Below are 26,638 nucleotides of genomic sequence, written 5' to 3'. Positions count from 1 at the left end.
CATGCTGTTCATATTCATGGGAAGAAACCCCCATCTCCATGACCACCAAAGGGGAACACTCAAGCAGGAAGCCAAGTATTGAATGGAGAAGGAGCAGTTAGCTTCAGATTTGGATCTCAGGTCCTCCATTACAGATGAAGAGGCCTGTGAACAAATTCCTTAAAATTGCCAAAATCGTCTCCCCATTGTAATCATGAGAGGGTTGAACTGGATCTGTGGTTTTTAAACTGTGGTCTGAGTTTCCACAGAGCTACATAAGAGTCCCTTACCAGTGCATACATTGTGAAGACCTGAGTGAACAGGTCATTCTCATTTCCTCAACCCAAACAGCAATTCTTTATCTATGCATATATGGTGACTGGGTATAAAATTTCATATTTAAAAAGGGCTCAGCTGGTAAAAGGATTGAACCACTAGATCTCTTTACTTGCCAATACTTTTCATGCACCTTTTGACTTGCTAACTTCTACTCATCAGTTTAGACGTCATTTCTTCAGTGAAGCCCTCCCTGAATGACCCATCCCTCCATCTAAATTATGTACCCCTCTTCTCCCTGCCATTTCCTCTCATCATGCTATTTCAGCTGTATTCTATTAATGATTTAATATCTCTCTCCCACACTCTGGCCCTGTGAGGACAGGTTCAATTGGAGAACAGATGTAATAATTTTATGGATTTAAGATGTTTTTAATGTTTATTTATTTATTTTGAGAGAGAAAGTGCAAGCTTGTGTGATGGAGGAGGGACAGAAAGGGAGAGAGAATCCCAAGCAGGCTCCACATTGTCAGTGCAGAGCCCAACTCAGGACTTGAACTCATGAACCATGGGATCATGACCTGAGATGAAATCTAGAGTTGGACGCTTAACCAACTGAGCCACCCAGGCAGCATCCCCCTCCTCCCTTTTTAAAGTATTCTCTACACCCTATGGAGGACTAGAACCCACAACCCTGAGATCAAGAGTTGCATGCTCCAGAGACTGAGCCAGCCAGGTGCCCCTAAAATTTTATGGATTTATGTTTAATAATGAGCTGGTACTGGGGCGCCAGTCAGTTAAGCATCCAACTCTTGATTTTGGCTCAGGTCACGATCTCAAGATTCATGAATTCAAGACAGTTCGGAGCCTGCTTGGAATTCTCTCTCTCCCTGTCTTTCTGCCCTGTCCCACTTGCTCGCTCTCTCTCTAAATAAACTTTAAAAAAAAGAATAAGCAGGTACTTTAAATAATAAATAGTATTAATACATATTAAATAGTATTAGTATCAATCAGCAATTATTTAATTACTTTGGTAGTTTTAATTACCAATGAGGAAAGCAACTTAACACTGTTGAGTTAGCCAGATCCACACTTAGAATTTTCTCTCTGCCATGTACTAACTAGTTCTTTGGACAAGTTTTTTGACTTCTCTAAACCTCTGATCCCTCATATATAAAACCTCTGATCCCTCATATAAAACAAGAATAAAGTAGTTGTAACAATGAGTGAGATAATACATGTAAATAAATAAAAGTTAACATATGTAAAGGGCTTGGTAATTATATTTATGACACACCTGACTTTAAAATAATTTTTTTAAGATTTTTTAAAAATGTTTATCTATATATGAGAGAGACAGACAGACAGACAGTGTGTGAGCAGAGGGGCAGGTAGAGAGAGACAGAGACAGAACCTGAAGCAGGCTCCAGGCTCTGAGCTGACAGCACAGAGCCCGATGAGGGGCCCGAACTCACAAGCCATGACATCATGACCTGAGCTGAAGCTGGACGCTTAACTGATGAGCTACCCAGTCGCCCCTAAAATAATTTTTAAAAATACAAACTGCAGGACGCCTGGGTGGCTCAGTCGGTTAATTGTCTGACTTCAGCTCAGGTCATGATCTCATGGTTTGTGAGTTTGAGCCCCACATCGGGCTCTGTGCTGACACCTTGGAGCCTGGAGCCTGCTTTGGACTCTCCCTCTCTCTCTCTGCCCCTCGCCCACTCACACTCTCTTAAAAATAAATAAACATTAAAATTTTTTTTTAATTTAAAAAATAAAAAATTAAAATACAAACTGCATTTTACTCCCTCCCCATTCCATCTCCATCATAGGCATACTCTAATTTTATTTATCCCATTCCATCTTCTAAAATTAACTTCTGCATTTAGAAGGTACTAGCATTCCATGACAAATTTTGAGAGGAGTCTCTACAAATCTATTAACACTTGTAACGCCAACATAAATTCCAGCTACATACATGTAACAACCCAGAGAAACTTAAGCAGGAGCAGAGCTTTGCCACTCTCACCCAACCAAAAGACAGTGCCAGGACCCTTCCAAATGCCGTGGGAGTCAAGTCAGATCTGAGAACATCAATTACTTGATGAACATTTATTGATACAAACTAAGAATAATACACAGAACTGTGAGAAGTAATATCTCATTTTCATATCTTTCCAAAAAGATAAAAATAATTCTTGCTCTCAATAAAGTCACCATCCACAAAGAAGACTGATACGATAAAACATAAAAATGTTACGTGATGAGTGCTATGATAGAGGTCCCTAAAATACTAAGTAAATACAGAAGAGGAACTAACTCTTGCTTTCAAAGGAAAGGGAAGGTTTCAAACAGAAATGATACCTGAGTTAGATACTGAATGAAAAAACAGGAGTTTTGTCAGGTAAAGAGGAGAGAGAAGGGCTTTCTGGACAGAAGAAAACTTGGTATTTCTATTATATAATACTGTTTTATCTTGCAGAGGAGGGAGTGTTGGGGATAGCAGTACCTAGAATAGTACCATATGAGAGTAGCAGGGGTAGCATATTTGGTGGAATCTGAATGCCATGCTAAGAAATATACTTTGTCCTGAGAATAATGGAGAACATTAGGGAGAGTGTGTGTGTGTGCACATGCATGCATGCTAATTTAATTTGTATTGAGAAGATCAATGGCATGTGAAGATGGAAGTTGGAGGCCAAAGACCAGTTTTCAAGTACTGTTTCTTATAATCCAGTAAAATCAATTTAACAGGTCACATGTTAAATTTTTTCTTTAAAATGAATTCAAATGGAATAGAAAATATCAGAGATTATCTGACATTTTAAGGACAAGTTTTACAAAACTGTAGTATCAGAGACATGTGTGTTCTGGGTTGCAAAGTAAAATTCATTTGTTACTGTGGGTCATGGGCAAAAAAGTTTGAAGGGGTGACTGGTGACTGACCAGATGAGGGGGGTAAGGGAAGAGTCAGGGAGGTCTCCCCAGTTTCTGGTGTGGACACCTGAATGGATTGCAGTGCCATTGCCCAAGACAGTAAACAGAGGAGGAGGCCTGCTTTTATCAAGTACACATTTGGATGCAGGAAAGCCTAGACAGCAACCTCTCTCAACAATTTTTCAGCAGCCACATTCAATACTAACCTTGTTCAGCAAAGACAAAGGACACACAGTCATTGCAGCTGCTACAAGTTCACGTGAATACACAACTGATAAGGCCCCTCTAGAAACTGGACATACACAGAAAAACTTGGGAACTAGAGAAGGCAGATAGGATAAGGGAATCATCAACACCTCCTCCAGGGGAACTAAAAGGATGTGAGAAATCCTGTCCCTATTCTAAAGGCCAACAGGGAGCCATCACACTTGGGAACCCAAGCAAGCTTTCTGAAAAGTCCACTGCCAGGGTATTCTGTTTAGTAGGGGTTCCCCCCCCCCTTTGGGGGATGGGGCAGATTCTTTCTACTTTTATGACTGCTTTCTAAGCCTCCCAACCTCTCCCTCATACTACCACCTTCAGGAGGTATTTCAACCCTATACATCTCTAGGAAGTCCACTGGGCCCTCTAATACTGGACTTGGCTATCTTTCAGTTACCCTCTTGGAGCTTCAGGCTAAGAGAACAGGGCTGGAAGAACATAGCTTCTCCACAGACTTGGGTGGAATGATTACTCCTCCTAATACCCCTACCCCTTAGAAGAGAAAGTCTCCCCAATTCTTCTTGGAGGATAATAGCACAAGTGGGCCCCAAAACAGCACAAGTTTTACAAAACTGTAGTTCAGGCAGGAAGTACAGTTGCCTATAACGGATGACGGTGAAAGAAGTGCTGTGCCCAAGGCACAAGCAGATACTCTGGAAGTACAAGGAAGTATAACTAAATCCAAATTTGGTGGTGGTTGCGGCGTGGGGGGCAGTATTGGATAAAGAGTGCTCTGTGGCAGAGATGACATTGACATGTACCATGAAGGGTGAGGAGAATTTCTATCAGAGAAAACATGGGCATTTTAGGTTTAGGGAATATCAGGAACAACACCCAGGACATATGAGCAAGGACATGGGAGTATTTGAGGACAGCCAGTTGTCTGAAGTGTCTGGGGCAGGTTTGTAGAGGAATTCAGTGGGAAAGGTTGCCATAAAGTATACTTCCTGCCTGTTATCCGCTAGACAATGCACATCATGTCATACCCATCTCTCCAAAGCCCCACAGTCCTTAACACACAGTAGGTCCCCAATAAAAGTTTGTTGATTCAAACTGGAAAGCTACTGATTCATTCCACTGAAGACTGCAGATCGTGAGAACTAAAGAGAAAGGGTGGAGGGGAGACCAAATGTAGATTTGAAGCAGACAGCTTCCCTCCCGCTACTTAACTGGTAATAGTAGTACTCCCCATTCCTCTGAGAAATGAAACCAACCTCAGCAAGGAAGACACAGCAAGCATGTCTGGAAACGATGGCTATCTTGAGAGAACTGTAAGTAGTTTCAAGGTTCTCCTGGCTACTATTAGGGATTGACCTTGGGATGTGGTCACAGGGATTATATATTTGATTTTGCCATCCACTCCCTCTAACACTCTGATACCTCTAGTTATATAGGCAATAAAGAGCCTTTCATACAAGCTCTGAATATTATCTTTGAGCTCCTCTGGGAATAGCCTCGCCTCTTCTGAACCCTCCCACCCTTCCAGTGAGTAATTCTACAGTGCCACTTCTGCAGTCCTCTCCTCTTGAAAAAGTAGTTTTCCTCTCAGTATACCCAGCTGCCCTCCCTAAGCCTTTTCCTAACCTTCACCATTCAGACAGAAGGTAGTTTGCCTTCACAGCTATGTGACTAATAGACATGGTACATTTCAAAGAAGAGGCAGAACTAGTAATGGTTTTGATAGTTGCAGCCTCCTCTGTGATCCCATGGGCACTACTTACTCAGATTTATTACAGAACTTAGCCATTCTCCGATTTGTCACGGACTATTTTAAATATCTTCTCTCCTGAGGCTCCTGGGTGGCTCAGTCAGTTGAACATCTGACTCTTGATTTCAGCTCGGGTCATGATCTCATGGTGCATGGGATTGAGCCCCACGTCAGGCTCTGCGCTCAAAGTGCAAAGCCTGCTTGGAATTCTCTCTCTCCTTCTTTCTCTGCCCCTCCCCGTGCTTGCATGCGCACGTGCTCTCTCTCTCTCAAAATAAATAAATAAAATTTTGAAAAAGAAAAAAATTAAATGTCTTATCTCCCTCACTAGACTGTGGGCTTCTTGAGAACCACAGCTAGTTCCCAGCAAACTGCCCAGGACATAGTGTGCACTCAATGAAGTACTCGCTTAGAAAAAAAATAACATAAAATAAATTGCCACCTTATGCCCCTTAGCCAATCTCAGTGACTATGTGAGTTCAGGAGAAATATTTCAGAGGTGATCAAAACCAAAAAGTCTTTATATAGTAGTCAGTTCTGTGATGCAAAGCTCAGCTGAAGGCAGTCTCAAACAAGGGTCCTTTTGACAGGGCAACCATTCCCCACGTTCCTCAGATACTCACTATGGTCAAAGTAGTAAACTTAGTTCTCCAGAATTTACTTTCCTGAGATCTGGCAGTTCAATAAATGCATTCCCCAGCCCCCACTTCAACGTCTCTCCTATATCCTTCTGACCTTTAATACTGTGTAACATTAGATGAAAAATTGATTTTTTTGGCTACTTAATTTGCAGCTGAAGAAAAAATATACTGTTTAAGGTGTTAAATATTTTTACACGCAACAAACCTGGCACGAATCTAACCTGTATGCACATTTTAGAGGTACAGGCGTAAATGTCAGTGCTATAATTTGTTATAAGTTTCTGATGACCAGCAATGAAAATGACCACGGATTCTCACAATTCAAACCACTTTTACGTAAATGTGAACTTTCCTAAAACAGCCAAGGGAGAGAACTTTCCATCCAAGCTCATAGAGTCTCTAAGAGATACTGATAGCATTGTTCACTGGGGTAGGTGTTCTTTGAGAAAAGCCTACAAATATTAGGTTCTTTCTGGGACTATGCTTTGACCTTTAGTAAAAATGTGCTTTAAGACATTAGTTATTAAAATGAAAGGAACAGTTTTTAATGCCTGAACAACTGCCATTTCATATATTCAGCCCTGCTGAAGGCTATACCTTACAAGTCAGCAGTGTTTAAAAAAAAAAAAAAATTTGGTGACTTCACTTAAATTGCTCACTTACCAGACGTGAAGCAGAGTTATAAGAAACCATGAATTGAATGTATCAGGCATCTGACACCCTAGAAAATAATAATAAAGTATAAATACGTGAGGGTTCAGAGGAGAAATATCGCCTATATTTTAAATATTGGTAGGAATCTGTTCAACTAAATATATGGCAGTTATAGTGCTCTGTGATTATACTACCATAGAGAGGGCCAGGAGAACCACAGAATAAGACTACGAGTTGAAAGAGTATTGAATGCAGTCAGACAACCAGCCCTCTAGTTCCAGCCCTGTTACCACTTTGCTGTGTGGCCTTGGGCAAATCACTTTTCTTCTCAGAGGCTGTTTTCTCACTTTGTATAATGTGGCCTAGATGATCTCTATGGTTCCTTCCAACTTACATGTTATTTTCCCTTCCTGGTCTCAAATTCTTCTGGAAAGCTAGGAAGACACTACTTTGCCTACCCGAATTAAGTACAGGCTTTTTTTACTTGAGCTCTGCTAAGTCTAAGTTCTAGTTTCTTTTTCCTGTCTTCCTTAAGGTGACCCAGTGTACTAGGAACATGGGAATGCTGAATGACTCGTCCAAAATAAATGACCAGGAGAAAGAAATGGGGCTGTAGGGAGCTGTAGTTGAATAAAAAAGCAGATTATATCTAATGAAAGGCCATTCATCAACCTGTAGGAATGATAAAACTGGGCTTTAAGTTACCAAAACTCAGGTCAGTGCTTAGCCATCCAAACCTCTCAATTCTCAGATCTCTAGGAAATGCCCCTGGCTAGATGAGGGGTCCTCCACTGAATGCTGAATGTGCCCACCCTGTTACATGACAGGGAGAAAAGCAAAAGCAAGAGGACAAAGAAAATGAGTAACAGTGGGAAATGCAGGCCCTTCGGGTACAATCAGTCCTTTGGAGAAATGACTCAAGATAAAAGGGATATATACTGCCTTGCAGCAAACAATGAAGTATACAACGTACTAAATGATAACACAAAGGGGCCATTCAGAGAGAAAACACAGGGTAGGACCTCTGTGAGGGACACTAACACCGCCAGTAATAATAAAGAGCAGTAATTCCTTATAGGCTTACTATGTGTGACATTATAATTGGTGCTTACAGGCATAAGCTCAATGAATCCTACCAGGCCTATGAGGTGGGTATTAATATTACCCTCATTTGACAGGTGAGAAAATGGACTCCTAGAGATCATGACAACTGCCTAAGGTCACACAGCCATGAAATGAAACACCTGGGATCAAACTCAGATCTGCTTGATTCCAGGCACCATGTTCTTAATCACTAACTGCTTCTCTAACACTATAATCAGAACCTAACATTCACTAAGGGCCCATACTTCCTGCCAGGTCCACTGCTAGTCATGTCAATAATTTTCTCACTTAATCCTCACTTTCACCCTGAAGGGAGGTATTATAACACTCATTTAGAGGCTCAAAAAGGCTAAGTAACTTGAGGGCAGCCACAATATTAACAAGCTCGCGGTTGGGCAGGAGTTTAAGTCCAAGTCCGTCACAAAGTGACACCAAAATACTCTGGTGAGTGTACTGGGAGGTGCCCAGCAGTTGTCAAGTGGACTTCCTCTTGGAACCCAGCAGGAGGGAGGTGAAGGCTGGCCTGGCCAACCATACAGCTATTAAGATACATGCCATCTGAGAGTGGGCCAACCACCCTCCACCTAGAACAAGAATAGCCATGAGAAACTCTCAAGCCCAGATCTGAAGTTGGGTCTTTTTTGGATGCTAGAACAAAACATTAAAAAGAAAAGTTTTCTTGGAAGTCTGTCTTTCAATCTGGAAAATGAAATTTGGCTGCTTCTAAAGGACAATCTGTTCAATTGCTACCTCTACATCAAAGTTTCTCAGCAGCCTCCAGGAGCCTTTCCAATTTTCTCAGAGAGGGAATCAGTTCTTGGGCTGGAAAGCAAAGACAGGCCAGCAGCTGGACTTGGGTCACAATTTTCCATTCTGGGGGTCGGCTCAGGGCTGAGGATGGGAAAAGAGCTGCATATTGACTCCCTGTATCCACTGGGGTCAGAACAGAAACCCAGAGTAAAGCCCTAAAAAACAAGACCACTAAATGTCTGAGCATGAGCAACACAAAAGCACAGCAGATCTTTAGCTCAATGAACTATGTTTAAACACTTCAAAGCTAAAATCTATTACTGTCTTCTGCCATGATCACACTCTTGCAACAATATACACTCAGTGCATTATTTTCTGAGGCTATGTACTTTCTTCCTCACTACCAAGTTGGATAAAATTAAATAATTCATTGCTGTTATGGAGTGGCAGTATTAACACAGTTGTTTGTTTAATGCAGGTTTTAGGGTCAGACCTCCTGATTCAAAACCTTGACTCTACCTCTTACTTGCTATTTGACTCTGGGTAAAGTTATTTAGCCTTCTCTGTGCCTCAGCTGTCTTCTCTGTAAAAACGGGGAGAACAAGAGAACCTACCTTATAGGGATTTGTGAGGACTAAATGAGATAAGGCCTGTAAAACGTTTAGCAAAATGGTTAATAGTGAATACATACTCAATAAATATTCACTATGGTTGTTTCTCAGTGAATTATTTAAACACTAGGGTTTAAAATATCTTAAATAGGTCACTATTTAAGACTGTGTCAATAAAATGATGAACCTCAATCACTGACTCAGAACTTACTCATTAAGGAGCCTCCTCTCCAAGGTAGTAAGTCTTTTAAGAGCTAAAAACAAAGCAGTTTTCAGGCAGTATGGAATTAAACTTTACTGATTGGCCCCCTCTGCTCCAAAGTGCTCTTCATAACAGTACTGATCTCCAGAAGACCAGTTAGCAAACCACTGTATGCTCACAGAGGGTATGCTCATTTATGTCACAAATGATATACACCATCAGAACATCTTGAAAACAACAGGTGGCTGGCTGTTAAGGTTATCTCACCAGTCAGAACCCCCAATGTGTAGGCCTCTGGATCAAGACCTTTGAACACCTTGGCTCTGAGATGACAGAGAGTCTATAACTTGGGGCCTACCCACTAGGCTATTATAGGCCTATTGTTTATTCACAAGCACACTGTTAGTGAACAACTCATTCTTATACAATCTTCATGAATTAACACTGGCTTCGCTTTTGTTGGAAGAGTGAGGATGATAGTGTTGAGCTACCTAAGCCTCTCTATCCTTTTAAAAAATTACTGAATGCTCAGGACTCTAAAAAGTCAAGTCCTTAAATACCAAAAGTCCAAGAGAGCAACAGCCATTTTAAAGGTGTAATCTTGGAGGTGCCTGGGTGGCTCAGTCCGTTGAGCGTCCGACTTCGGCTCAGGTCGGGATTTCACAGTTCGTGAGTTGAGCCCTGCATCGGGCTCTGTGCTGACAGCTCAGAGCCTGGAGCCTGTTTCAGATTCTGTGTCTCCCTCTCTCTGCCCCTTCCCCATTCATGCTCTGTCTCTCTGTGTCTCTCAAAAATAAATAATGTTAAAAATAAATAAATAAATAAATAAATAAATAAATAAATAAATAAATAATAATACAGGTGTAATCTTGGAACCAATATATATATTCTCTTCCTTTACCCCAAACCTATCTGGCCTACTCTTTAGAATCTTTCTTTAGAAGATGCAAGGGTGGGAGCACCTGGGTGGCTCAGTCGGTTAAGCGTCCGACTTCGGCTCAGGTCATGATCTCACGGTTTGTGAGTTCGAGCCCCGCTTCAGGCTCTGTGCTGACAGCTCAGAGCCTGGAGCCTGCTTTGGATTCTGTGTCTCCCTCTCTCTCTGCCCCTCCCTGCTCGTGTTCTATCTCTCTCTCTCTCTCTCAAAAATAAACATTAAGGGGCGCCTGGGTGGCGCAGTCGGTTAAGCGTCCGACTTCAGCCAGGTCACGATCTCGCGGTCCGTGAGTTCGAGCCCCGCGTCAGGCTCTGGGCTGATGGCTCAGAGCCTGGAGCCTGTTTCCGATTCTGTGTCTCCCTCTCTCTCTGCCCCTCCCCCGTTCATGCTCTGTCTCTCTCTGTCCCAAAAATAAAAAAAAATAAAAAAAAAACGTTGAAAAAAAAATAAACATTAAAACAAATTAAAAATAGAAGATGCAAGGGGCACCTGGGTGGCTCAGTCAGTTAAGTGTCCGACTTTGGCTCAGGCCATAATCTCATGGTTTGTGAGTTCGAGTCCCACATCAGGCTCTGTGCTGACAGCTTGGAGCCTGGATCCTGCTTCAGATTCTGTGTCTCTGTCTCTCTCTACCCCTCCCCTGCTGGTGCTCTATCTCTCTCACTCTCTCTCTCTCTCAAAAATAAATAAACATTAAAAAAAAATTGTTTTTTAAAAAGAAGATGCAAGAAAGTCAGTCTCATTGTTTCATAGATATTTATCTGCCTCCAAATGGTATTTACCAGATTGGATCCCTTTTTTATTCACTTACCACAGTTTGGAACCACTATGGTTTGATTTTAAAATTTAACCTACCCATAAATTACAAAGATGGACCACAATGGAGCATAATACAAATGAACAAGCTGTAAGTCTAAAAGGCAACTCTCAGGGCACCTGGGTGGCTCAGTCTGTTAAGTGTCTGACTTCAGCTCACATCATGATCTCACAGTTCATAAGTTTGAGCCCCACATCAGGGGTTGTGCTGTGCTGTGCTGTGCTGTGCTGACAGCTGGGAGCCTGGAACCTGCTTCAGATTCTGGGCCTCCCTCTCTCTCCACCCCTCACTTCCCTCCACCCTCAAAAATACATAAAACATTAAAAATAATAATGAATGGGTGCCTGGGTGGCTCAGTCAGTTTAAGTGTCCGACTTTGGCTCAGGTCATGATCTTGCAGTCCATGAGTTTGAGCTCCACATCGGGCTTTGTTGCTGACAGCTCAGAGCCTGGAGCCTGCTTCAGATTCTGCATTTAAACATTTAAACATCTGCATTTTAAACATTTAAAAAAATTTCTTTAATAATAATAATGAAAAAAAGAAAAAAGCAATTCTCAAACTGAGTCCAAAAAAACCTTAAGCAAGGGGCACCTGGCTGGCTCAGTCAGTAGAACATCTGACTCTTGATCCAGGGTCATGAATTCAAGCCCCACATTGGGCAGCGAGCCTACTTTAAAAAAAAACAAAAATAAAAAATAAAACAAAAAAAAACAAAAACAAACAAGCAAAAAACTTAAGTAAGTGGGGTGTCACTGAAAAAATGTACTGCCTCCCCAGGTAACATTCAAAAGGCAAAGCTAGAACAAAGCTCAATGAAGCGTTTGTCCTCTAATACATATAAACATCAGTTTACAATACTAATAGAATATCTCCTAGAGGAGTTCTCATTTAAAAACAATAAAATACAAAAATATTAAGATGGATTACAGTTTATAATTTACAATTACATTTATTCATAGGCAGTATGTTACAGGCAGTATGTTACAGTGGAAAAATTTCTGGCCTTTAACCAAAAGGAGGAGTTCTCATTTAAAAACAATAAAATACAAAAATATTAAGATGGATTACAGTTTATAATTTACAATTACATTTATTCATAGGCAGTATGTTACAGGCAGTATGTTACAGTGGAAAAATTTCTGGCCTTTAACCTAGACAACACAGGATCAAGCCTTAGCTAGGCAATTTTGGGAAATCATGTAGTCTCTTTAAGTTTCAACTGTTTCTGAAAAGAAAATAAAAAATAATACAAGCCTTTCCTATCCTACAAGGCTTTGTAACTTCTAAATGAGACAAATGTAAAAGTATATCATGTAAATGCGAATTATTAAAATATAATGGTAATAATTTTTATAAACTTTCATTTTTATAGTTTACAACAGATTATAAATAGGAACATAATATGTTACCTTAAATATCTAATAATAATCTCATTATGCAATCTATAATATTAACTCAAGGATCTTCAATAATGAAGACTGGCTAAAACAGATAGCAAGTAAACATCCTTTCAAAATAGTTATAAATTGGGGCGCCTGGGTGGCGCAGTCGGTTAAGCGTCCGACTTCAGCCAGGTCACGATCTCACGGTCCGTGAGTTCGAGCCCCGCGTCGGGCTCTGGGCTGATGGCTCAGAGCCTGGAGCCTGTCTCCGATTCTGTGTCTCCCTCTCTCTCTGCCCCTCCCCCGTTCATGCTCTGTCTCTCTCTGTCCCAAAAATAAATAAATGTTGAAAAAAAAAAAAATTAAAAAAAAAATAGTTATAAATAATTTATGAGTTACTTATGAAATCAAATATTAAATAGATATCTGAGGATGAGGTTTTAAAAAGATCTGATGAGGGGTGTTTGGGTGGCTCAGTTGGTTCAGTGTCTGACTCTTGGTTTTGCCTCAGGTCATGTTTCACAGTTCATGGGATCAAGCCCCATGTTGGGCTCTGTGCTAACAGCATAGGGCCTGCTTGGGATTCTCTCCTTCTCTCTCTCTACCCCTCCGTTTGTGCATGCACGTTCTCTCTAAAACTAAACAGTTATAAATAAATAGAAAGAAAGAAAGAAAGAAAGAAAGAAAGAAAGAAAGAAAGAAAGAAAGAAAGAAAGAAAGAGAAAAAAGATCTGATGAGTGGCGCCTGGGTGGCTGTTGGTTAACCATCCGACTTTGGCTCAGGTCATGTTCTCAGTTTGTGGGTTCTAGCTCCACGTCAGGCTCTGTGCCCTGAAGCCTGCTTCAGATTCTGTGTCTCCCTCTCTCTCTGCCCCTTTTCTGCTCAGGCTCTTGTCTCTCTGTCTCTGTCTCTGTCTCTCTCTCTCTCAAAAATAAACAAACATTTAAAAAAAATAAGATCTGATGAAAAATAATTGGGGACATGTATTCCAAAAACCACTTAAGAAAAATCCAGGGACACCTGGGTGTCTCAGTTGGTTAAACATCCAATTCAGTTTTGGCTCAGGTCATGATCTCACAGTTTCATGAGTTCAAGCCCTGTATCGGGCTCTGTGTTGACAGTGCAGAGCCTACTTGGGATTCTTTCTCTCTCCCCAACTCTCTCTGCCCCTCCCCCACTCGTGCTATCTCTTTCAAAATAAATAAACTTTAAAGAAGTATTGAAAAATCCAACTTCTAATATCAATAGTTTCTTCATCAAGCAGAGAAAATATTTTCTCCTTTCAGACTAAACTCTCCCCAAATGAGAAATTTTTAGAGATTAAAAAGAAGCAGGGAAGCTTTGTCACTATAATAAATAAAAAACAGAAGGTAGACACTAAATCAGGATTGCAACTCAGTAGGGTATTTTAAGTTTCTAATATTAACATCAATCTGCTGAAATTGTAAAAATCACCAAAACAACTTGCATTTGGTTTTAAAAATCCAAAATAGTTATTAAATAATCAAAACGGCATCTACCTATCTTCCTTGTTATTAACATAATTATATATGAACAATTGCTGTCTGTGAAAAATATCAAGTAGGTGTTTGTGGCTTGCAGGATAATGGTGGTTATGTACACAGCACATACACATTTCTTTCCAAAATCTGTAGGACTGGAAACAGCTTAAACTTTCCCAATTACTTTATAAGTATCTGCTTTAACTAAACTTAATAACTAAACAGTTTACAGCATCAAAATGAATACTGTATTGATATAATCAACTGCTAATGGTGATCTAAACCAGTAAAACTCTTTGGGAAAGCAAGTTTTCTTTTTTTTTTTTTTTTTTTAATTTTAAGAAAGAGAGTGCAAGCAGGGGAGAAGGGCAGAGGGAGAGAGAGAGAGAGAGAGAGAGAGAGAGAGAGAAAGCGAAAGAGATCGAGAGAGACAGAGAGAGAGGAGAGAGAATCTCATGCAGGCTCCACACTCAGCATGGAGCCCAACACGGGGCTTGATCCCACAACCCTGGGATCATGACCTGAGCCAAAATCAAGAGTTAGATGCTTAACTGACTGAGCCACCCAGGTGCCCTGGAAAGCAATTTATCAATGGGATATAAATAATAAAATTATATGTACCTTTTGACCTAATCATCCTTCAACAGAAAGAAAAAAAAAATCATTAGGCATATGCCAGGATTAACCAAAACAATTAAAAACTAGAAATAAAAGAGCAATGATTGGCAGAAAGCTCATTTCATGTCAAAATGCTAAGTAAAACATCCAGAACGTAGAACAGGATTTGTTTTACTATGACTACTCATACGTAAAAAGATACATGTGTAGAAAAATGTCAAAGTAGTGGACAAATTTTTAGGTTTCTTTTTTTTTCAAACTTGTTAAAATGTCTAATCTATAGGGTTCTTTTGGCCTTTGTTTATTCTATTAAAAGAGAAAAATAAACAGCTTTTATTAATACTTTATGCAGAAAAAACTGCTTCACCAATGACTCAAAACCTATTCCACGAAGATATTAACAGTCATAAAAATGAAAAGTAGAATCTTTTTTTCTTAAAGATTTTATTTTTAAGTCATCTCTACACCCAATTTGGGGCTCACGACCAAAAGTCACATGCTCTACCAACTGAGCCAGCCAGGCACCCCATGAAAAGTAGATTCATTTTCCTTTTCAGAACTATCAAAAACAGTAACTTACTTAGAAAGAATTCCTCGAAGTCAGTTTTCTCCACACAGCTAGTATACATGCGCAGGGCCGCAATCTTAATCTTCTAGACAAAAAAAATAAAACCAAACTCAAGATATGACCAAGTGGATATTCTAATGCTATTAGATGTAGGTCACAAAATCTTATATTTGTCTAACTAGAATAATGAGTCCAAACCTGTCACTAGGCAGATTTAACAGCTTAACCAACATCAATTATTTCTTTTTCTTAAAGCCAACCATTCACAGACTTAAAACAATTTTTATATTTATGATTTAGCATCAAAATGTCAAAAAGGTTTTTCCAATATTTAAATGAAATCTTTCCTTTAATTCAACTCATTTCATCACATTTGAGCCTCTATACCACTGTTCAGCATCATTCACATTAACTCTTTATAATCTGAAACCCTTTACTTTAAAAAATTACCCATTCTTCTGACCAAAATCAAACAAGCCAAACAAATAAGCAAACAAACAAAAACAAAACAAAAACTCTCAATCCTTCAATCTTTCCTCAGAAGCACTACTATCCATTCTGTAAAAGTTTTTTTTTTTTATGCCTTGGGGAAGGGGTCATTTTTTTCTATATTTTCCCTAGTTTTATAGTTTGCTGATTAAGAAGACTGTGCTTACAAATAAGGGTTTTTAATGAATGTAAAATAAATACAGTAAAAGGATCAACTGTTTGCTGTTCCCCAAAGCACTAAGAACTCTCTTAGTACCTTTAAAAAAAAATGTTTTTTAATGTTTATTTATTTTTGAGAGACAAAGAGAGCACAAGCAGCACAAGCAGGAGAGGGGCAGAGAGAGAGAGAGAGAGGACAGAGGATCTGAAGCAAGCTCCGAGCCGACAGCAGACAGCCGGATGAAGAGCTTGACCTCACAAACCACGAGACCATGACTTGAGCTGAAATCAAGAGTCATGCTTAACCAACTGAGCTACACAGGTGCCCCAAATTCTCTTAGAATCTTGATCTGAGTGGTGGTTTTAATTTAGTCACTGAGTTATATACTTAAGATTTGTATATTTTACTGTATGTACATTATGCCTTCATAAAAATAAATCTAAAAGTGAAAAATACATTATTTTATGAGGTGAATTGTAGGCCTGAAGACCAACTCAGTGCTCAAGTAAGGAAGTATTTCTAAGGACTGTGAATTAAATAAATTACCCCATCCACAAAAGGCTTACAGAAACTTATTTTTTCTTAAAATGACAGAGAATTACAAACGCAAATATGCAGACTAAAATAATCTACACAAACTGAGAATGAAATAGCAAATGAAGACAAAACAATCTAGAATTTTAGTAAAGCTATGTTTTTAAGGTTCAAAGTCACCAAAAATATACTATACCCAATACCATATAATGGTCATATTTATCTATACAATCTAGAGTCAAAACAACAGTGTCTCTGATGGGCAGAAATACCTCAAATAAATTAAAGAAGGATTATGTCTCAAATTATAATTAAGATTTTTTTTTCTTTGCTAATTTGATATCTGTCATGTTTTTAAGGCTTTCAGAGTAAAGCTCACATGGGGGAAACAGAATAAACATATAACAACTGGAAAAGACATACCTACATGGGGAATAAATCAGCATTAGAAGCCAATTTAAACAAACCCATGGTAAGAAACTAAAAAAGAAAAGCAAATTAAACCTAAAAGCAAGCAAAAAGAAAGATATAATAAAGATCAGAGACCAATAAAATTGGAAACAGAAAAATAGCACAGAAAATCAAAGAAGCCAAAGCTGGTTCCTTGAAAATATCAATAAAATTGACAAAACATTAGTAGAACCGATCAAGACAAGAAAAAACAGAAAAGATAAAAATTAGCAGTATCAAGAATCAGAAAGGAGGGGCACCTGGGTGGCTCAGTCGGTTAAGCGTCCAACTTCAGCTCAGGTCATGATTTCGAGGTTCCCGAGAGTTCGAGCCCCACAACAGAGCCCAGAGCCTGCTTCAGATTCTGTGTCTCCCTCTCTCTCTGCCCTCCCCTGCTTGCACTCTGTCTCTCTCTCCAAATAAATAAACATAAAAAAAAATTTTTTTTTTAAAAGAGGGGTGCCTGGGTGGCTCAGTCGGTTGGGCGTCTGACTTCGGCTCAGGTCATGATCTCACAGTTTGTGAGTTTGAGCACCATGTCAGGCTCTGTGCTAACAGCTCACAGCCTGGAGTCTGCTTCAGATTCTGTGTCTCCCTCTCTCTCTGCCCCTCCACAGCTCACACTCTGTCTCTCTCTCTCTCTCTCAAAAATAAACATTAAAAAAAAAAAAAAAGATACTAAATCTACATAAACTCTTCCAGAAAACAGGAGGGAAGAATACTTTCTAGCTCTTCTATAACGCCAAGATTACCCTGAAATCAAAACCAAAGTCATCAGTAGAAAATAAAATTATAGAACCATAGCCTTCATGAACATAGATGTAAAAATCCTTGGCAAAATATTAACAAATCAAATCCAGCAATATTTTCTTAAGATTTCTTATTTTTAAGTATCTCTACACCCAACATGGGGTTCAAACTCAACCCCAAAATCAAGAGGTGCATGCTCTACCAACTTAGCCAGCCAGGTACCCCAAATCCAGCAATATACTTTTTGAGAGAAAGAGAGAGAGAGAGACAGAGATGGAGAGAGAGAGAGAGAGAGAGAGAGAGAGAGAGAGAGAGTGAGAAAGTATGAACAGGGGAGAGGGGCAGAGGAAAAGAGAGAATCTTAAGTAGGCTCCACGTTCAACACAGAGCCCAATGCAGGGCTCAATCCCACAACCTTGGGATCATGACCTGAGCTGAAATCTAGTATAGGACACTCAACCAACTGAGCCACCCAGGCACCCTAATCCAGCAATATTTCAAAAGGGCAATAAATCACGACCAGCTGGGATATATCCCTGGAACGCAAAGCTGATCCAACATTCACAAAGCAATCAATGTAATTCACCATATCAGCAGGCTAAAAAAGAAGCCTATTCACCTTTGCTAACATCTGCAGCTCTTGGGAATATTTGACACAGAACACATTTTGGGAAGTACTGGTCTATACCATCATTAAACTAATGATATCCTAATATGATCATCCTAATCCTTTGGCTTTGAAGGGCCTATTTCCATTCTCAAGACAGAGCATTTAAGGTATCTGTTAGCTCTTCACTTCAGTCAACAAATAATTTATTGAGTACCCAACTCAGTGCCTGACATGGATTTGGATATTGGGAATACAGAAGTGAACAAAGAAGTCAAAAACTCCTGCTTTCATGAAACTTATGGCCTACTTCGACTACAGACACATTTATAATTTTTTTTTTTTTTTTTTTGCCTATAAACATAAGAGAAGACATACAACTTTACTGGTAACCAAAGGAATGCAAATTAAATTAAAATATACCATTTCACACCATCTAATTTGTAAACATTAAACAGCTTGACTGTATCAAGCGATGGAAATGGTATCGAACATTTAAATCCTACTTACAGATATATAAACTGATATAACAACTGATAAGTATAATTTAACAGCTGATAAATATAAGTTAATGGCGCACCTAGCTGGCTAAATCAGTGCAGCATGCGACTCTTGATCTTGGGGTTGTGAGTTGGGTGTACAGATTACTTAAAAATAAAATCTTAAAAAAAAATACTGTTAAAAATGTTCATACACTAGTACCCAATAATTCTATTTCTCTTTCTCAAGAAACTCCTGCACAATTTAAATGGTACTATTACTATGAAAAGCCTAAAACAAGTGTCTTTAGTAGAGGAATAGTTAAGCTGTAGTTTCATTATACAGTGTGAAGCTAATCAGCAGTTGAAATGACAAAAATCAGGTCTCCACTCAAAAACATGTTTACTAATAAAAACAGGTTGAAAAGATACCACTTATATAGTTTATATATGAACACAAAATAATAGTATATATGTTGTTTATGGATAATATATGAGTGGCAAAAGAACAGAATTTTACAAGAGGATGACAAAAACCAACTTTAGAACAGTAGTTATCTCGGTGGAGAAAGAAGGGAAGAAATGGAAGGGAAGAAAGGAGAAATGGGCTGGAGTTTTTTCTGTAAAATTTTATCTTGGAAAAAACAAAACTAAGGCAAATATGGTAAAAATTAATATCTGTCAAATATGGGTACTGGTATATAAATATCAACACATTTACAATTTTAAGTAAAATTCCTAATGGTCTATTTCTTGATTTTTAACTCCGCATTTTCCTTCAGATTCTTATACAGAAAGTCCTCTAAGTTCATAATTAATTATTCTGCCTGAGGAAAGGCAGATTTGCCACCAAGACCCAAGTCATCCCTTGAGAAGGTTTTCTCACATGTTCATGAAGAAAGCCTTCATCACAAATAATGAAGACCTCAGCAGATTGGCCAGTGCATTTACACAGCGCTCATAATATGGCAATCAGGAGCATTTTATAGTTCCTCGCTTTTCCTGCAGTGAAGCCAAACCTTTATACTTGGGTGAGCCATTAGCCTGGACAAATGTCTAAAGCAAGTCCCCTAAGACCATCACAGAGGGACTGGAAATAACTTGGGGAAAGGATTTCTTCAAGATTCACACAGTAATTTAAGTTAAAGAGGTAGGTCAGACTAAATTCCATCCTGTTAATACAGATTGTTCTGGCTCTCAGATGACTTCATGTTTATTTCATTCTAACTTTGGAAGACCTCATCAGTGTACCTGATGAAAACACAAGCACCTAAGACAGCTTTAAGAAATGCAAATCAGCTTTCCCACTGACTGAGGCATCTCATACCATCTTACAAGATGAAAAATGAATGTAGTAAAAAGTTTGCACTAACAGCTGTGTGAGTTGGAGGGGCTTTGAAGTCATTTGAACCTTCTATTTCATACTGGAATTCTTTCTACAACATTCTTGTTTCACAGTCAACCATCTGGGCCACTGTTAAAAGTCCAATGACCTTGTGAGGTTACCTATCCCCCGAAAGGACAATTCTTGTTGTTAGATTTTTGTTTTGTTGAATGTAAATCTGCTTCATGTAACATTAATGAAACATCCACTGCCCACTGGAATACCTTAGTTAGATTAAGTCTCTCTCTCTCTCTCTCTCTCTCTCTCTCTCTCTCTCTCTCTTTACAAATACCTGAGAAGAACCGTCATCATGTCTTCTCTTTTCCAGGTTAAGCATTCCTATTTCTTTCAACCACTCTTCATTCAACACACTTTCTGAAGCGTTCACAAAACTCACCGCCCACTTCTGAGTACATTCCAGTTTGTCAGTGTCCTGAACAGAAAGAATTTTTTGGTTTTATGTTAATCTGGAAACTGCCTATTCTATGGCATGTGGCTGAACCTGATAAACATTGTCCTTGTTTTATCTGATACTGCCACATAAAGATAATGGGAAAGAGTGTTTATTTTAGGACAAATAGGTAAGGAAAAGCTACATTTAAATTCCTAAATATGAATCTAGAAGAAAAATGAAACTACACATGAAAATGTTACGGAAGGGGCGCCTGGGTGGCTCAGTCGGTTAAGCGGCCGACTTCGGCTCAGGTCATGATCTCACAGTCCGTGAGTTCGAGCTCCGCGTGGGGCTCTGTGCTGACAGCTCAGAGCCTGGAGCCTGTTTCAGATTCTGTGTCTCCCTCCTTCTGACCCTCCCCCGTTCATGCTCTGTCTCTGTCTCAAAAATAAAGAAACGTTAAAAAAAAAAAAAATTTTTTTTTTTTAAATGTTACGGAAAAAAAAATGGAGGAAAGACAGTTGATATTGCTGTCAAGCAGATATTTTTCTCCCTAATGAAAGACATACGAAAACACAAAACTCAAAGAATCTTTCCAGGGCAATCCAATCCAAGGGTCTAGCCATAGATTTCTGAGTCAACATTTGCTGAAAAGGGCTTGCAATCTCTCAAAATGGAAAGTTATACCTATGTTTTCCCATCTATATTTTATTAGAATGTCATACTTTGATGTTTCTATCACAAACTAAAAAAAATAAAAGTTACAGAAAGTAGACACTACCACATCACAAAAGACTTTAAAATGCAAATATTAAGCACTTTGTTGAGGTCACAAAGGAACCAACAAAAATCAAAGGCTAACTTAAACTACAACAGTGAAGAAATTTTCCTGATGATTTAGTAATCCTTCAAATGGTAGCCAACTTTCCCTCTGGAATCATAAAAAAACAGACTAGACAAAGCAATGGTAGCAACCAAGTGGAATTCAACCATCAAGAAATAAATAAAACAGTAAATTTTTCCCTTTTTTTTCTTTCTTTCTGCTCTCATTTCCCTTCTCTTTTAATTAATTTCTAACTTTCAAACAAAATACACTAGCTTTTAAATCCAAATGCCATAATCACAAACATTTTTTAATAAGGGAAAAGATTCTTATTAAAAACATTACCAAATATACCAATGATTATCATTTGCCAAAAAATTAAGATGTAAAAAAGATAACTTTAATGAATATAATTAATATTTCACTGATGATTAAGAAAGCACTTCATAGTCTTAGGGTCTCAAGAACATCATCATTACCTTTTTTTCTAATTTTTTTTGATGTTTATTTATTTTTGAGAGAGACAGGGAGAGGCAAGAGCACGAGTAGGAGAGGGCAGAGAGAGGGAGACACAGAATCCGAAGCAGGCTCTGGGCTCTGAGCTGTCTGTACAGAGCCCGGTGTGTGTGGGGGGAGGGGGGGGGCTCAAACTCACAAACCACAAGATCATGACCTGAGCCGAGGTTGGACACTTAACCGACTGAGCTACCTAGGTGCCTGATGTGCGTTATCTTCTATACTTTTCAAAGCCCCTTAAAAACAAAATGCTTGGGGCACCGGTTGAGCATCTGACTCTTGGTTTCAGCTCAGGTCATAATCTCGTGGTTTCATGGGTTCGAGCCCCACACTGGGCTCTGCACTGGCAATGCACAGCCTGCCTAGGGTTCCCTCTTTCCCTCTCTATCTGCCCTTCCCCACCTGTGCTGTCTCTGCCTCTCTCAAAAATAAATAAATAAACTTAAAAAAAATTTTTTTAATATGCTTGTGGAATCACGATTTGCTTTTCAGAATTTATGTAAAAAGGAGATACAGAGAGAAGCCTATACTTGCTGCAATGAGAACTGTTAGGAAGAGAGCCAGACATTCCAAGAAGAAACTACAAGTAAAGTCTGTAATAAAATTCAAATTCTAATTTGAATTCACCCTGTTAGAATGGTATAACTGTCATTATTTGATCATTTAGGGCAAAGCTATGTTTTCTAGAAAAGCCCTCCTTACTGCTTTGCATTGATTTGCTTTTGATTAATACAGAATTTATGACTGATTAGGCTTATCCAACATTCTAACAACCCTTGAAAAGCATTAAAAGGCATTCTGCTATAAAAATAGAGAGAAATACCAGCATCAGGAGATAACTGGGCTGAGAAAAACTCAATGATTAATGTTTTATTATTTTAATTAGTTAGAGGCACTGTTATAAAAACCCACGGGCAATATGGACCTGATGCAGAGAAGATATTCATTCATATATAGCAATTACTATAAAACAGATAACATGCTAGGCCAAGGCTTGACTAGGAATGATACAGCTAGCAAATAACCCTCCATAAGAATTACAATAAATTGCAGAATTGACTAGTTAATTTAAAACATGCTTATTAATAAAATTTTAACAAAAATCACTACAATGACCTAGTGAAAAAATGATTTATGAATATGGATTCATCAGAGAGTAATATTTTCTTAAGAATGCTGCCCTTCAGAACATTTGGCCCATCTACTTCCTTAGAACTCATTTGTATGGCATATCATGTAACAAGATCCTGGAAAGCCCAGTCTTAGCTTGCACTGAGATACTTTTAAGGAATCAGGCTAAAGGAATGAGGGCGTAGTTCAGCCCCACATGTTACACAGATTTAGAATGGGAAGGTGGAGGGAGACAACACATTTTCAAGTTCTCAAAATAATATATGAATTTCACAAAAGCAAAACAGAAGCTTTAAAAAATCTTCTATGAGGAGCAGAAAGCACAAAGCCCAAAAAGAAAATGAGAAGAACTTAAAAAGACTTTACCCATTTACTGTATTTCAAAGGTCCTGTAAATCCCATGGCTTCTATTATTTTTGTAAAGGTACCAACTTTCTCCTCAACAGGCTGTGGGGAATCCTTGGTAGTAAAAAGCTATTTAATCAAAAAGAAGGGGACAAAATTAGTTGCAAAATAATTTTTTAAAAAGAATGCTTTTGTTTCTCATTAGGCCTAAGCACATTTTTATTGCTTAGATTTTTTTTTCCACCTTGAATTTTTAATTCTCATTTTTCTGGGCATCTTATCACTCAATGCAAACACATCTGGAATTCTATCTGATATGTGTCCTCGAAATTTCAGAGCCATCTCACTGACCATATGCCTATGAACCCATGTCTAGAAAATGATAGATTTGGGCTATCAGAATAAAAATTCTATGGAAAAGAATACTTTTAAAAGGATATCTTGACCCTCATCTCCCAAAGAATTCTGAGAAGAATGTTGTATGTTTTTGACATAACAGGAAAAGGAAAGAGAACTACTGTCTGAAAGTCAAAAGTCATTCAAATCATAGTCACCCAAAGCAAGCACTGAATAAATGTTTCTAAACTCATATTTTTTTAGCATAACAAATTTTATTAATAACTATAGAAGATATGAGTCTTATAGTTTGCAAATAAACTCCAAGAAAAACTTATTCTAATGCTAAGCCTCTCCAAATGAAGGCAGGCTATATAATCAATAAGAAATTCTCCAGAGGGCACCTGGGTGGCTCGCTCAATTAGTTGAGCATCTGACTCTTGATTTTGGCTCAGGTCATAATCCCAGGGTCACAGGATTGAGCCCCATGTCGGGCTCCACACTGAACATGAAGTCTGCTTGAGATTTTTTCTTTCTTTCTTTCTTTCTTTCTTTCTTTCTTTCTTTCTTTCTTTCTTTCTTTCTTTCTTTCTCTCTCTCTTTCTCTCTCTCTCTCCCTCCCTCCCCCTCTACCTTCTTCTCTGCTTGTGAACATCTGCTCTCTCTAAAAATAAATAAATTAAAATTCTAAAAAAAAAATAAGAAAGAAATTCCGCAAAAGTTAAATATTATTTTATTTTTAGCATAAAAAATCCACAACAACTTTCTTCTCTAAAGTGTTTTCCAGGGGCACCTGAGAGGCTCAGTCAGTTAAGCATCTGACTTCAGCTCAGGTCATGATCTCATGGTTTTTTGAGTTTAAGCCCCACCGTGGGCTCTGGGCTGACAGCTCAGAGCCTGGAGCCTGCTTTGTATTCTGTGTCTCCCTCTCTCTTTGCGCCTCTCCCACACTCTCTCTCTCTCTCTCAAAAATAAGTAAACATTTTTTAAAAATTAAAAAAATAATAGTGTTTTCCAAGCAAGACACTACAGTGGAAGAAATACAGGACACTGGATCAGAAGTCTTCAGTTCAATCAAATATTCAGTTGGTCTGTCACTTATCCTTGTGACCTTGGGCAAGTCAGTTCACTTCCTTGAGCCTCACTTTCTGCATTCAATAAAATTCCTTTCCTCATCCAGCTCACAATTTTACTGAGATTCAGACAAGAACACCTGTGTGAAAACAATCTATAAATGTAGAAAGCACTAATAATTCTCACCTTATTTGTGGTATGATACTTCCTATTCCACTGTACATCTATCCCAGGAATCTGTTCTGATCCACCACATGCTAGGGACTGGCTTATCTGAGGCCACTAGGGATTAAAAAAAAACAGATGTAAGCAACAGAGAGCATTCACTTAGTTAATCTGAGTAGAGCTACTTCAAAGTAAAGACCATAGTATCTTTCCAACCTTGTTTAACCTAGCTCCTGGTCATGTGATCACCAAACGAATCCAAGATGGGCACTAAAATGGTATCTGATACGTGGTAGATACTCAATAAACATCTCCTAGATACATGAATAAATGAAAGGATTCTGTCCTGGAAACCTGGAACTAAATAAATCTGAGTCAATTCTAGGAACCAGAATTGCAATAAATACCTATCTAAACATTAGTAGCCGTGTGGAATATGGGGGGGAAAAGACTCTTAACAGTCCATTTTAAGTTTAAAACCTGCTTCTGCCACTTACAAGCTGGGTGGCCATGAGCAACTTACTGAACCTCAGTTGTAGGGAGGATTAAAGAAGATAACACATGTAAAGTACCTTTCACAAAATAATTAATAGTGGAAACTTCCATCATCACCATCATCACCAAAATTACTGTTGTTCAGATCAGAATTGCCTCCCTTTTATGTTCACATTGCATTTGAATGCACTTTGGCAATAAAATAACCATTATTTTCAACTATCATGTGCCAGGTACTATGCTAAGCGCCTTACATGTATTACCTTATTTAATTATCACCATAACACTATTAGGTTGGTATTAAAATCAAGACTAATAGGGGCGTCTGGGTGGCTCAGTCGGTTGAGCGGCTGACTTCGGCTCAGGTCACGATCTCACGGCTTGTGAGTTCAAGCCCCGCGTCAGGCTCTGTGCTGACAGCTCAGAGCCTGGAGCCTGCTTCATATTCTGGGTCTCCCTCTCTCTCTCTCTGCCCTCTCCTGCTCATGCTGTCTCTCTCTGTCTCTCAAAAATAAATAAAATAAACATTAAAAAATTTTTTTAAAAATCAAGACTAATAAACATAGCTTTGAAAATAAATTCCTAAGGGAAAAAATTTTCAAGTAAGAGAGCCTCACTGTAGCATTTTTCACAAGAGTGAAAACTCGGGGGGGGGGGGGGAGAGTCCAATAAGGTTTCCAATAAGATGGTTAATTAAATTACAGTAAAATTATTCAATGGAAAAATCAGGTTAGTCACTGAGATTTTTTAATAGACTTTATTTTTTCAAACAGCTTCAGCTTCACAGAAAAATTGAGGAGGAAATACAGAGAGCTCCCATAAACCCCTTCTCTATACACTTATCTGCCACTATCACCATCTCCCAGCAGTGGTGCATTTGTTACAACAGATGAACCTACCCTGACACATCATTATCACCCAAAGTCCATAGTTTACATTAAAGCTCATTATTTCTGACAACATGGAAACACTTATATGTATAAAATTACAGGTAAAAACAAGAACGTATATGGGCATCTCTAGAAAGAAACATACAGAAATGAAAGAGTTATGTTGTTAAATTAGAATTATGGATGAATTTAGGAATATAGTTTCCAAAATCTCAATACTATTATATTACCTTTACCCAAAAAGGGGTGAGAGGAAGCAGAAGGAGGGTCACCCCTTTAATTCTGGTTTACTCCAAGAAGAGAGGAGACACATGAAATGAAAATGATTTTTTTCTTTAATGCTAATGAGGGAAAGATGGAATTTCTAATCAAGAATTACCATTTACTTTTCTTTCCAAATAAAGATATTAAAAAACTAGTTAGGATTCTTCTGTTCAGTCCCAGGAATACTTATGCTTTAACTCATAGGTACTAAGTAGGCTTTGTAAAACAGACTAAATACAGACTACCTCCCATTACATCACATACATCAACGTAACAGTCCACCTAGAACACAAAGCACTTAAAACAGGTTCAAAGAACACAATTGACAACAATTACAACTAGCAAGTTCTCTTCTACTAGATTACATGATCCTATATATAGATTATATAGCTCCAGGAGT

General features: G+C 38.6%; 1 protein-coding gene across 5 annotated transcripts in view; it reads right to left on the bottom strand.

The window, feature by feature from the left end:
* UQCC1 (ubiquinol-cytochrome c reductase complex assembly factor 1) overlaps positions 1–26,638 on the bottom strand; it is a 101,915-nt gene that overhangs the window by 52,987 nt on the left and 22,290 nt on the right. For 3 of the 5 annotated variants that reach the window (XM_045053706.1, XM_045053708.1, XM_006929820.4), the window contains exons 3-7: positions 24,611–24,706; positions 23,036–23,143; positions 20,098–20,238; positions 14,965–15,037; positions 6,469–6,526 (exon numbers count right to left, since the gene is read on the bottom strand). In XM_045053706.1, coding sequence (XP_044909641.1) covers positions 6,469–6,526; positions 14,965–15,037; positions 20,098–20,238; positions 23,036–23,143; positions 24,611–24,706 — 476 coding nt within the window. The remainder of the gene's footprint in view (positions 1–6,468; positions 6,527–14,964; positions 15,038–20,097; positions 20,239–23,035; positions 23,144–24,610; positions 24,707–26,638) is intronic. The other 2 variants (XM_045053707.1, XM_045053709.1) reach the window with 2 other exon arrangements.

This window comes from Felis catus, chromosome A3 (genome assembly GCF_018350175.1).
Source record: "Felis catus isolate Fca126 chromosome A3, F.catus_Fca126_mat1.0, whole genome shotgun sequence".
NCBI lineage: Eukaryota > Metazoa > Chordata > Mammalia > Carnivora > Felidae > Felis > Felis catus.
This window is presented reverse-complemented; position numbering and strand designations above follow the sequence as displayed.